Genomic DNA, 13046 nt, shown 5'->3' on the forward strand with positions numbered 1-13046 from the left:
CTAAAACGGGCCTCTAGATTAACTTCTCCAAAAGCATTTGCTTTCCTACACTTCACTACACAAGTATAACTAAGGTGGAGAGTTAAAGTTGGCACTGATGTGTAACATCAACATATTTGACAGTGATCTGCAGCACTGCACTACATTACCAAAAAAAACCCCGATACTATACCTTTGCTACTTGCTGCTCAAGTGAATATTTCAAAATGACTGAAATACAAAAGTTGTTACTGAAAATGTTCAGTTTATAAAATGTGATCAAGTTCAGATAAAAGATTTACAGACAGATGCAAATCAACAACCTGTTCATTTACTACAATTTTCCACATTTTTTGCACCTTTATCCCTCAATAAAATGTGGTGCTTCTTTGACATCTGCATACTCCAGTATGCAGTTGAACTGAAATGACATGTAACACCTTCTGCATAGCAACTTCCAGATCCCAGATTTTCACTTCTTTAAATTAATGTGCAAATTGTGTTTTGCAAAATGTAATGTATACAATAAAAGCTCTGTTGTTTAATGAGTTGTCCCTTATGGACTGTACAATTGCAAATGTTGCTCAAAGAACCACTCCCTCGTTTCAAATACAGTAGGTAGAGGCCAAGTCATGGTGGACACAGCCTTAAGGTTCATATCACGAGCCACATCAGTGTAAACATAACACACGTTAATGTGAGGTATGAAAGAATTAAGGCTTTTAGATCAAGACTGGCAACGAGAAGCTTATCAGGACTTTTCCCTCATAACAGACTGGCTTCGCTGGTGCACTTGGCATCACGGTGCTTCGAGGTTCTGATATTCATCAGCAGTAGGTGTACTGACTCTACTGTCCACCTCCACTACACGGTACGTGACTAGGTTATTGCCTAACAGCCTGATCAGATACAGTGCACGATAAGCACAGAGAACACAGATCCAACAGCCAGTCCCAGAGTGAGGAAGAAGGACATGACCACTCCTGTGGCTTCTGCCAGCTCCTGAGGTACCACCTTTGGGCCATAGATCATTGGTAGAGTGCCTAGGTAGCCATTAGAGAGGCCTAGCATGCAGTTAAAGACCACAGGGTATGCATCATGTGCGAACAGCACTGTGTGGAAGTGGTCCCGTGGCTGATAGTTACAGAACATGAGAAGTGGGACCATGACAGAACGACACAGCACAAGTACCGGCAGGACTCGGCTGGTGGGGCCTGGGACCTGTAGCCAGGCTGTGGCCTGCCTGCCGCAGTAGTCTGATACACTGTACAGGAGGAAACTGGTGAGAGGCACAAAGTAAGTGGTTGTCCAGGGGCTGCCGCTGTCTTTGTGGACAGATTGGATCCCTGAGGATACAGCTGGGAACACCGTTATAGAGACGCAGAAGACATAGAAGACACTTAGGCCGAGGACCCACGTTTTCCTGAGGATAGGCTGCAGCGGTGGCACGGAGACTCTGCTCACTGTGCTTGAAGAGCCTTCACCTTCGTTTATCACTCCTGTGCTCGTGCATGTTGCTGCAAGCATGTAGTGTCTAGGGAAAAGAAGCAGAGCGCAGCACGTATTAGAACAACTAGTACATCTGAAATCTCTAAACATCTTGGACAATGAAATATTTTCTGAATGTTATCTGTCAAGTCTGAACTGAATTTGGTAACAGCTTTGATTGCTCTGGTGATAAAGAATCAAATTATCTTATTTTGTAACATATCTCCACTTTGACAAGATGTATTGAACCTGGCCTCTAAACAGTAGTTTTATCATTAGACTGTCATAATGCTGTCTTTGAGGGTAGGTTAGCCTTTAAAATGACTTTAATTTCATTAGTCTAAAATGCACATACCAAACAACTGGAAAAGGTAATTTTAGAATATTCAATACATATGTTGAACTAATTTAAATCCACTATGTGTAGGATTTCCACTTTTCTTGCATTGGCACCATCTGGTGGTAGTATGCAGAATGACACTGTGGCAGATCATGCACACTGCTAAACTATCTTTAATCTATAGCAATCTTACAGAACAAAGGGAGGTGTTATCATCACCTACATGTAGGTTAAGACACAGCTTGGCTGCTGCTACACTGCTACTGACCTTGAATATGCCAGTTTGGGCAGCAGGAGATATGTGATAATGCACAGTAGAATGAAGACGTCGGCTGTCAGGAAGTAGGCCAGAGCGCTGTCTGTCACATCCTCCGCGACTGCCAGGTCTATTATTGATGCCACTGCACTCAGTGTGCCTCCCATTGCCTGGCCTGAAACAAAAAAAAGGGACTTCAGCTTATTGTGCAGTCAGTTAAAAAGAGACAACTGAACTGCCAAATGCCCCATAATTATTAACTCTGTATAATTAGCTCTGTGTGTTAAATATACCTAGAAGTCTATCTTTTGTTGCCTTTATTAGACAGGACAGTAGAGAGTTGACAGGAAATGAGGGAGTGAGGGTGATGACAACATGCATTAAAAAAAAAAAGTTGAGAATGCCATGCCATATTCTGTATTCTTGTTGTGGTCACCAGAGTGCTAAAGAGTACATTCTCTGTGGATATCAAGACAGCAGAAAAAAGTATTTGTACTGTATAAATGCTATAATAAAGAAAATAGTGTAAACAAGAGACATTCCTGACCTGAATGAGGACAGTACCTGATATTAGGGCCTGAGAGATCCTCATGGGGAAATGCCCACTGACCCCGAACACGCTGCCAGAGAAGATGTTGGAGGCTCCGCTGACAACAGCCACACTGGCCAGCGTGCAGATAAAGAACTCCATCGTGCAGTCTGATGTGTCCACCTTCACCAGCACCGTAGTCAGCACAAACACCAGCAGGATCACAAATAGAGACGACAGGATCCGGACGTTAGGAGACAATCTACCAACGCAGAACAAATGCACATGTCCTGGGATTAGGCAGGAGTTTTATCAAAGATGAGCTGATTAACACAACAAACAAATACTGCAGATGTTTTGTGCTGTGCTTTTGGTTCAAGTCAGAAACTGTACGGTCTGTGTACAACATAAATATGCAAACAATACCGAATGTGCCTTCACAAATGTGAGAAAGTAAGCTACTAATCACCCACACAGACTATAAATAAAAAATATATTCTGCTGCAGAGATGTGACAAAGCATCCTCTTCGCTCGATGTTATCGCAAACTGGAACAGACTCATCTAAGTCCAGAGAGAATGTAAAGAGAAAAAAAAAGCATTTCAGGTCCTGAGGTAAATTGCATTTCTTTGTTTTGTGAGGCCTTACATCGGACAAACGTGCCATTGTAACACCCACACACCCAGAGATGAAACAGCACAGAGCAAGTGAAACCGCACTAAATGTACTTTGTACTGTTTATCTTGGTGAATACAGTGAAAGACTCAACAAGCAGTGCACAGAGGAGTGTGCTCTGTGTGTGTGTGTGTGTGTGTGTGTGTGTGTGTGTGTGTGGTCTTAACCTGTTAACTAGGACATAGTTGAGTATCAGACACAGCACAGAGGGCACCGTGGAGGCAATGGCCAGATAGCTTTCAAAGTAGTCCTGGGAACAGTTATAGAAAAGAAAAAAAAACATTACATTTGATTTAATATAAGAGCAAAACACGTTTGCATTCAGTGTCTCACACAAAGAGGAAGTGAAAGGAGAGGGGAGAAATATAAAAATCTAACAAATACTTTCCTTCCTTATACGTGCTGTGGTTCCCCAGTCAAATCAAAGCAAGCATTAATCTCAGAACAGCAGAAATCCACAGAACTCATACAGACTGTTTCACTGGTTTATCAGCTGTTTGTCTTGTCTAAAATAACAGGCTTGTATTTACTGTATTGTTGTTACAAATAAAGGCCAATCTTGACTTAAGTTCTTCTGGAAAGAGGTTTTCCATTGGTTGTCTCAGCCATTACAACATGCCGCATGCCGCATGTCATCACAAATTTATTACTACATCTCATCAGGAAATGTCAGCCCTAGTAGTTGCATTGTCCAGAAACACTCATATAGATCAGCAAGATTTTTAGTCCAAAGAATTGTTTAACTTTGAAGATATTTAAGACCATCGCCTTCTCTTTCTGATGTTGTGTGGCTCTTTCAGTAACCATGACATTTACATCCACTTTGATATGTAAAATAGTAGATAAACTCAAATAATTTCAAAGCAGATCCTAAATTACCTATATGGTGTTTACCATCCTGACTTATAAATAGAGATGGGGCCGATCCAATCCAGTATTGGTATCGGGTTCCGATACCAACATAATTCAGATCGCAAATTTCCGATCCAACTTGCGGAGATTTCCGATCCATGAACCATGTCTGTGCTTTAATGTTGTCTGCTGAAATGACTCCACAAGTGATTCCCTGCTGGCTGCTCTGCTAACTGGCTGCAAAATGTGGAATGGATTTCCTGAACGGAGGCGTGTCTCAATGTGGCGCTGAGTAATGAGACATGCCTCCGTTCAGGAAATCCATTCCACAGTTTGCAGCCAGCTAGCAGGCGAGTACTGAGCAGCACCGTGGCTAACCAACTTTTCAGCACAACATGTCCGCTGTGTGGAAATATTTTGCACTAGAAACACCATGAAGCAAGACAGCAGTGTGCAATGTTTGCAAAGCCGTTGTACCGAGGGGCGGAAGCTCCGTCACAACCTACAAGTGGTAATAAGTAGCGATAAGCTCGATGCTAACATAATATAGAGAATCCCATTAATGGGCTAGCGGTCACGCTATTAACTTTTACACACAAACGATAAACCAAAGTGGGACACCATAACAGGAAAATCATACAGGTAATTCACACACCAACAATATATTACTCACAGGCTTATGTCCCTTCTAGGTACAGCTGGAAGAAAATGAACCATGAGTGAGCTTCCGCCCCTTGGGATGTTTGAAATTTGAAAAACCTTGATTTGTTGCTGCTACAAGAGCCAGCATACTTAATTTGTGCTGATCAGATCAAGTAGCCCTTTTTATTTCTATTTTATTTGGCGAGGGGTAGTCTAAAAGAAGGTTACCCTTTATGGGTATCTGTCTTGAATTTAATAAATATTGACTGTTAACAGGATTTCCTGTTTTTCTGACCTTATACTTATCTCAAGTTTCCTTTTGGGACATACATGCATACATTCGTACATATCATACTTGCCTGTGGAGAAGATTTATTACAGCATCATATCAAATCACTAATAATGATAATAATAATAATAATAATATAAATAATAAAATAATCCAAATTCAGGTATCGGGATCGGATCTGAAGTGAAAAAATGTGGATTGATGCATCCCTACTTACAAATACAGTATTTGTCTGCAAAACTTTCTTTTTTACCTTCTCTGACAGTGACTTAACTGTCCATAACAAGCTTTTGGCATTTCTAATTGTATAACTGAATTGCAGTGGATTTCTGTCAGATCTGAAAGGACACTCAGTCCTCACATCTGTCACAGGACTGTCAGTTCCATGAAAAACACTGAATGTAGCATTGTAGTTACAGTAGTGTCTCTTTCACTCACACTGAGATCTGTCCGTTGATCCCCACTGCTGCGCTGATGAGTGTTGTTACTCAGTTTGTAGAGCCAGTAGTGTTTGGCTGTTATGAAGAAGTTCCAGGGTAGCAGGGAGCCGATGCCCATCAGAAAGAAGATGATGTACACCAAACAGTAAGAGTCCTCTGGACTGTAGCGCACAGCCAGAGGCACTGAGGAATGACTGGGCAGGAGGGATGCAGATGGACTCTGGTCTTCATTCTCGTCGTCCTCAAATACATTGTGGTTGCCAAGAGCAGTTGGAATATAGGAGGAGTTGAGACTGGGCTGTACAGGCTTTGTGCTGTCCATTTTCACACACAGAGTATTCACAAAGTAAAGATGAAAGAAACCGAGGAAGGTTGAGGCAGTGAAAGAACAGTAAGGTAGAAGGTGTTAAAGAGAGAGCTGTGAAGGAGAAGGAAAACATCAGTTAAAAAAAACAGAGCAACATTATTACTGCAATAAGTGCAGTTTGGATGAAACTTACGTTTACTTGTGCACGTCCTGAGAACAATTTTGAGAACGTCCTGTTTGTTGTGGAGCCATAGTCTAGAGAGAGCCCTGTGCTGAAGCCGGTAGAGATCAGGCCAGTCGTCCAGATGCTACGATGCTGTAACGAAAGGAGCCAAATTTAACCCTGAGAATGATCATTTCATTCTCGGCATACTGACAGGTACTTCCCAGATGTGTCTCTTTAAAGGCAAACACTTAAGGTAATGCAGGACCCGTCATGTTCAGCTCAAAGCACTGAACATGATAAACTGGTACCTCAACTTGGATCAGAAAGGCACACAATTAAACAATGACTCATCATCATGATCCAGATGATGTGGAATGTGACATGAACACATTTCCCTTTTCTCACTGTGCTACTGCTGCACCAACAACACTGCTGTGGGGCCCTGACATCATTACTATTTGGCAGCAGTGTGTGGATATGAACCCACTGCTCTCACACACAACAGGAATCAGTCTAAAGGACTCAAGTAACTCGAGTCACGGCTTGGTCATTCCCACACACGGGGATTCTTCTAACTTAAATTCTCCATCAGATAAAGCAGCTCAGCATATTATCCACACGTCTTGTCTTAGGGCATGTGATCGTATGACTCATTATAATAATTTTTCGGCAATCACTACCGTTTCATCGCGCCTTACATGTTAGGAATAAGTTCGTGAATGATGCACGTAGGAAGAGTCTTGAGAGAGGACTAGAGCTGCGTAGACGAAGAAAGTTAATGCCACTGACACAAACAGAACAACAGGCTTTCAGTAGCAAACGCTTGCTTGCACAATAAGATGTCACTGCTTGAACTGTTTAAGGAGGTTAAAAGAAGACTGACATGACAGCACAATGCTGACCTTGCATCCTTAAAGCATCATGTGCACCACTAATGAGGAACCAGTACTCACGCGATGCTCATCCAAGAGAAAGCAATTACTCGGTCTAAAATATTCAGAGTACACAGAGCAGTTTTGTTCTAGGAAGTATGTCCCTGGGCACTGCGGACACCTGGTTTTACTAACTTCTTTCCACCGTTCACTGCAAAAACATTCTGCACATTCTTCCGTGGTTTTCGTTATTATTCTTTTCAGGCGCACAGATACATGCTAAGTCTTACATGTTTAATGTGGCCACCGGTGTGTTCAAACACGTAAACAGACATTAGAGGCTAGCTACGGCTGTATACCAGCCGTGAACGAAGTATCCACAAACTGACCAGTTCCACCCTCGAAACCCCCACAGATGAAATACAGACTTACCTTGCTGTTGGAGAGTCTCTGGATGTTGCTTCTGTCTTTTCCCGAAGAGTTACACTGACACGAAAATCCATTTCACAGCAAACTTCTTTTCTTGTCAGCTGATAAGCGACATCCTTGGTCAGCACGGGCAACAACAAATGATAAGACATCCGCCACGAATCTTTCAGAATAAAACCGCAATCTGGCCAGATTTAAATCAAGCTGACTCAAAACGTAGATTTCGCATAATGTGGACGTATGTTTCATTAATGCAATGCTTCTTCTAGTTCTAGATTTATTCAAAGTGTATTCTGAAAAGTAAAATAAAATAAGATTAAAGTAAAACGTAACTCATGCTATTATTTTGACAGCCAGACTTACATGTCGGAAGTTTTGCTGTTGAAAACGATGGCCGCCACCTCTTTTCCTGTAAAGCTTTTGTAAAATAAAAGCACGTATTCAGATATTCAGTAAAACGGAGTGTATAAAAAAATACAATTGGAGTTATTACTTGCCCAAATAATACGCAGTTATTATACAGTATATACGCCTTTTCTAATAAGTGCTATCCTCACTAATTTACAGTACTTTAATGACCTTTTTGAAAAAACAAACAAAAGTTATATTGTTAAGTTTCAGTGGATTTTCATCTGATATTTGTCTGATGTTTGTTTTGTGAGATATGTAAGAGTATGTAGGACATTATGTTTTCGAAAATAATTTACAAAAATTTCTGAGAAATGTACAGTGTTGAAATCAGTGAATGAAAAACCTTGTCAAAAACATAAGAAATGTCTGAGTAATTGCAATAAAATATTCTTCAAAGACTTTCCTTGCTTAATCTTACATAACACACTACTGTACAATTTGAGGTACTCAATAAAATTAACCTAACCTTCAGACATCACATGGACTCCACGGACACAGAGTCCCTAGAAGTATTGAAAGTATATATTGTTGTAGACTTATCATTACGTGATCATTAGTGATCATTGCAACAGTTTTGCTACTATTAAAAGTAGTAATAAATGTATGTTTGTTCATGGGAACTGTATCAGACAATTTCCATTGCTATTGTTTTCATTTTGGCATTAACAATAGTCCTTTGTCACAATTATTAATCTGCTAAAACTCACACATTGTAAATACTTCCTGTTCATTTGAAAAGATTCCAGAATCAGTTTTGATTTTATATTGTATGAACTTGGTCATGAGTATAACATATTGAAAAGTGTGGGGGTATTTACCAGTAGAGGGCACAAGAGGACAGCATGTTCAGTAGTGTGTCATTTCACCTCTGTGAGATAGGAAAACAATTACTGTAAATGTGAGAAGAAAAAAGACTAAAAGTCCTCTTTACTGTCAAACATGGCACTATTCGATTTTGTGTCTTTGACTGGAGTGAAAACTTGCAGACTTTTGGCTCTTTGTGCCACATGAGTGGACTCCACTGGACTAAACTAATCACTATCAAATTAGTCACTGTCCAAATGTGGAACCTTTCCTACTCACAGCTGCTGAACTACTATTTCCCTCTGGAAAATACAAAAAACAGATCAAACTGTGCAGGACCAGGCTGCGCAAATAATATTCAACAAAATGTTTTTTTTTCCACTGTCAGCCTAAAATCAAATACATCCTCTTTGTACTTGCTCTACAGATTATAAAACAAAGCACTGATTAGATGTCCATTTTCTCATTTTGCTTTTAGGAAGGTGCGTGGGTCTGCATGTTCTTATAAAGCATTCTATAGCATTGCATTGTAATCCTTAAATGCTCCATGTCTCAGTTCAGATTCTTACATTTTCATTTCTCTTAGGCGAACTCAAAAATTACTCCTATCATTTCATAATGAGGTAGAAGAATGTGTTGTAAATGCCATGCAGTTTATTCTCAGAATCATTTTCACATGCCTTCAAAACAATAATATTTTCAGTGCTAGCTTATTCTCTAAAAAAGAATAAAAACATCCTGTATAGGGCTGAGGTTGAAGCTGCAGTCAACTTTTATATCACCACTTCATGCATTATAAAAGGTTCAATTAACTCATGCACTGAAGGGTGGCATATCAGTCCTCAATTAGCGGTGCATCTAATGAAACAGGTGCAAAGTCTTGCCTGCCATTAAGACCATACTGCAGCTCACACTGACTGCAGATGACTCACTGGGATATTTGTTCTTGATACTAAAGCCTAACCCGATGAATCCCCACACATCTAACACTCATAAAAAAATTTAAAAAAATTGAGGTTAGATCTAAAGGCCCACAGTTGATCCTTAAAGGCCACTATTAGTGTCTCTAAAACCTTTTTAATTTGAAGGCCGGACAGCCTGCCAGTTAAAAGCTTTCAAAGCTAAATGGACCTAAAGGGAATTTTCCAGTGAGGTGTGAGCAGAAGAAGGGACAGGTTGAGTAGCTTTGCATTTTCTGTGAAAATGAGGAGTAATTGATAAACACACAGGTTCCATTTAACAGTGGCTTTGTCCTGCCAAAGAGCTCCAGAGACACTTATTTGGTCTATAGATTTATGGAAGCTGCTCCTACACTGGTTTTGCAATAACAAGGTTTAATTCAATAACAACAAAACAAGGCAAACGCTGTTAAACTAAGAAATATAATTTATTGCATAAAAATTATATTTAGTTACAGGTAAGAAGGCTAGACGTTTATTTACAATTGGTACTTTACAGAGATAAAATAATGTCACTGAATCCATTTTGTTTTTTGTAAAAATGTCTGACTTCTTGAACAAAAGGCTAACTTTTTCTCTTTGACGGGAGTAAGGTAGAATCCAGTCCAGCTCCAGCACAAGTTATCCAGAGCTGTGGCCCAAAATCCAACAGATACTCAGGAAATCTGGATGAATAAACACTGTAGTCTATAGCTATCCAGTCTCTGTAACAAGATTTGAGGAAAGAAAATAGTCCTGCAGTGTTCAGGGATCCAAAGTACTGAACTGGTTGTGTTCAGATATTTCTTCACAAGCAGGGCATGAGTTCACAATGTTAGTCACAACTATGTGCTTTTTTTCAGTAGTCACTTCCTTGGTCAGTGATATAGTTCTTAAGATCCAGACGGAGAATTCCCACACAGACTACCATCACCACTCCTAAACCACTTTAGGATATAAAAACAAAACCCTGTCAATGCCCTGGTCTGAAAAAATAGAATTACTCTTCCAGGAAACAAAAGAAGTCAAAATGCTTTTCTTTTCTTTTGTACTTGCATAGCACTTACAAAGAGAAATGACAGACCTTAAGCGTGTGCACATACTGTATTTGCACACCCACCTGCCCACTCATGCCCACACACGCACACGCACACACACACACACACACACACACACACACACACACACACACACACACACACACACACACACACACAGACTCTTATGTTTTCAGTTCATTCATACAAAACAGTGACATGACTCACTGCTGAAGAGGAGGGATACTGCCTGTGTTTTGGTTTTTGTGGTTTCAAAGATATGAACACTTTTTTTTTGCTTTTAAGGGATAAAAAGTCTCAATAACACACAGAAATTAAGTAAAGACAATGTTACAGATGACAGCATCTCAATTCCTGTCTAACAATAACTGACAGAACAATATTGATAATGCAAACAGCTTGAGGACCCTGACCACAAAGCAGGCGGCTTAGTAAAAAGGTTAACAATATGTTATCAAATTGAGAGAAGGGAGATGTAAAGAGTTTCACGGCAATGGATAGACAGATGGACACATAGATAAGTGGTGGACAGCGAATAGATCGAAACATAATGCAGTTAGCGTTGAGGTAAATTTTATGGTCCCTTGCTGCCTAGTTGATTCAAGGCGAGGCTAATCTATTCTGCAATATTCATCTCTGAACAGTGGAAACTGCCCTCAGTTACAGCAAAGCAAAAAGCCTATGAAATGCAGCGTTCAGTATATTCACCTGGACATTTGACCACCTCTAATCATGTTTTACAGTTCATATTATATATTTTGAATAGATACACAATATTAAAAATAACAAACATGGTTTTGTTATTCACAACTGACATCCACTGTGCACCTAAGTCTCCCATTTGGCCTTCTCTACTAGAATAAAAAATAATACACAGCAGCTCAGAAGCCTAAACAAGCACAAATGATGAAACTGGTTTTCTATATGATCAAAACAGCAAAAAAAAGAACAAACAATCCACAAATATGGATAATAACTTAAAAAGCGTTCCCCAAAGGAAACTTTTAAGGGATGACCAGAAAGCTCTCCTGCAGTTTATTCTCAACAGATCGGACGAGTGTGGCAGAGCGATAGAGGAATGCAAGGAGAGATGAAAGAGAAACACCCCTGTGAGTCGGAACGATATGCCAAGGCTTTGAGGCATTTGTCGGTACAATATAAAGAGTCAGTCGGTCTAGTTATCCACCAATTCTGAAACAATCTTCACAATTCACCCTCCCACCACAAAGAAGAGGCAGCTTTTTTCTTTTTTTTTTCAGCCCAAAGCGATAAGCTCAAGCCCTGAAACCTTGAGAGCTCAGTCCTCATACCATTTGTTGACAGTCGAAGCAGTTAGACAAGAAATCCTAGCCTGTCTGATTCAGAGCCGATTAATGACCAGTTTTGTCCGCGTGTGTGTTGGAGTGTGTCTATAGCCTGAGGAGGTTGCAGACAGGTCAGTGCTGCCTGTCATTCACTACCCACACAGAATGACAATGGAGAAAACAAAAGCCCCTGCCATGAGGTGAGATGGTGTTAAATCATGCACTTTCATGCTGCTTCTGAAACATGGGTAATCCCGCGTTAGCGTATGTGTGTTTGTGTTATTATGTTATTGTGTTATTGTGTGTGCTTTAGTGTGCTGTGAATACAGGGATTTTTTTGTTTGTTTGTCCCAAAGCTTTGTTATTTTTATATACAAGAATATAGTCATTCTCAATCTTTGCAGAGGACAGTCAACACGACACAACAGATGACTTTACACACATTTTTTTTAACCTTCGTTATCCTCAAAATGGTTTCACATCTTGCAACATTGCTTTGGAGGATTCAAACTGAATCAGGTTAGCAGTTATCATAGGGCGGCTCGCATGGAAATGGGTTATGGTGGATGTATCGACAGTGGCTGATCAGGGGCCAGTGAAAAGCAAGATGACATAGAAGTAATAGAAGAGAAAAGAAGAACCGATATGTTATGTTGGCTTTTAATGTGTGCCAGGGTGTGCATATTCATAGGCAGGTATTCCTATTTTCATGACGGTGGTTAAAAAAAAAGAGTGTCTTGCTCGCTTTCTTTTTCATTGACCAATCAACAATCCCCATCTGTTGTCATGACAACTAGCACCTCACTTTTGCCCATCTCTTCCAGCGCGGTCGCCAAAGAGACCAGGTCTGCGTCACCTTGGTGACAAGCTTCCCATAAGTCCAGTAGAACACCTGTGGGGCTGGGCTTTGTTGCAAAGTAGTTCAAGTACCTGAGGGGAAGAAAGACGAGGTAAGATGTATGAAGAAAACGGCAAAGTAAAGTCAGCGCGTCACTACTGATTACAAAGATACAATACAAAGATAAAATACTGCTGGTTACCCTTTGACAGTCCAATATTGATACCCAATTAACTATCATATTTCACATAACAGGACTAGCTAGTTAGCAAGATTAAATATTGTCTGATATTTTGTGGAGTAGTGTAGCAATGTAAAAAAAAAAAAGAGTAACTGAATCATATTCCTGAACTAATTTCAAGATTCCATTGAGTATGACCTGAATATAACACTTTTTTTTTTTTACACTTAAAATTTGTGCTCATTGTG

At 40.1% G+C, this 13046-nt stretch overlaps 2 protein-coding genes across 3 annotated transcripts in view; both read right to left on the bottom strand.

The window, feature by feature from the left end:
• Nucleotides 1-224: 224 nt before the first annotated feature.
• slc29a3 (solute carrier family 29 member 3) lies at nt 225-7392 on the bottom strand. The gene is made up of 7 exons (XM_041050591.1): nt 7268-7392; nt 5991-6113; nt 5489-5908; nt 3435-3517; nt 2628-2854; nt 2076-2238; nt 225-1513 (listed from the first exon to the last, which is right to left on the bottom strand). The coding sequence occupies exons 3-7, from the start codon at nt 5810-5812 to the stop codon at nt 883-885; spliced, it is 1428 nt and encodes a 475-aa protein (XP_040906525.1). The 5' UTR covers nt 5813-5908; nt 5991-6113; nt 7268-7392; the 3' UTR covers nt 225-882.
• A 2481-nt stretch (nt 7393-9873) lies between these two features.
• Nucleotides 9874-13046, bottom strand: part of unc5b (unc-5 netrin receptor B) — a 47095-nt gene continuing 43922 nt past the window's right edge. For both annotated transcript variants that reach the window (XM_041050400.1, XM_041050399.1), the window contains exon 17: nt 9874-12709. In XM_041050400.1, coding sequence (XP_040906334.1) covers nt 12544-12709 — 166 coding nt within the window. In that variant the 3' untranslated portion in view covers nt 9874-12543. The remainder of the gene's footprint in view (nt 12710-13046) is intronic.

The sequence above is a fragment of the Toxotes jaculatrix genome, chromosome 11, assembly GCF_017976425.1.
Source record: "Toxotes jaculatrix isolate fToxJac2 chromosome 11, fToxJac2.pri, whole genome shotgun sequence".
Lineage (NCBI taxonomy): Eukaryota > Metazoa > Chordata > Actinopteri > Toxotidae > Toxotes > Toxotes jaculatrix.

What these genes read in the sequence shown, in the direction of transcription:
- slc29a3 (XM_041050591.1), bottom strand. Translation starts at nt 5,812, where the DNA reads ATGGACAGCACAAAGCCTGTACAGCCCAGTCTCAACTCCTCCTATATT. An exon ending in ATCAACGGACAGATCTCAGT is followed by an intron (nt 3,518 to 5,488) that starts GTGAGTGAAAGA and finishes AACTGTTCCCAG; the next exon opens with GACTACTTTGAAAGCTATCT. An exon ending in AACTATGTCCTAGTTAACAG is followed by an intron (nt 2,855 to 3,434) that starts GTTAAGACCACA and finishes CTGCGTTGGTAG; the next exon opens with ATTGTCTCCTAACGTCCGGA.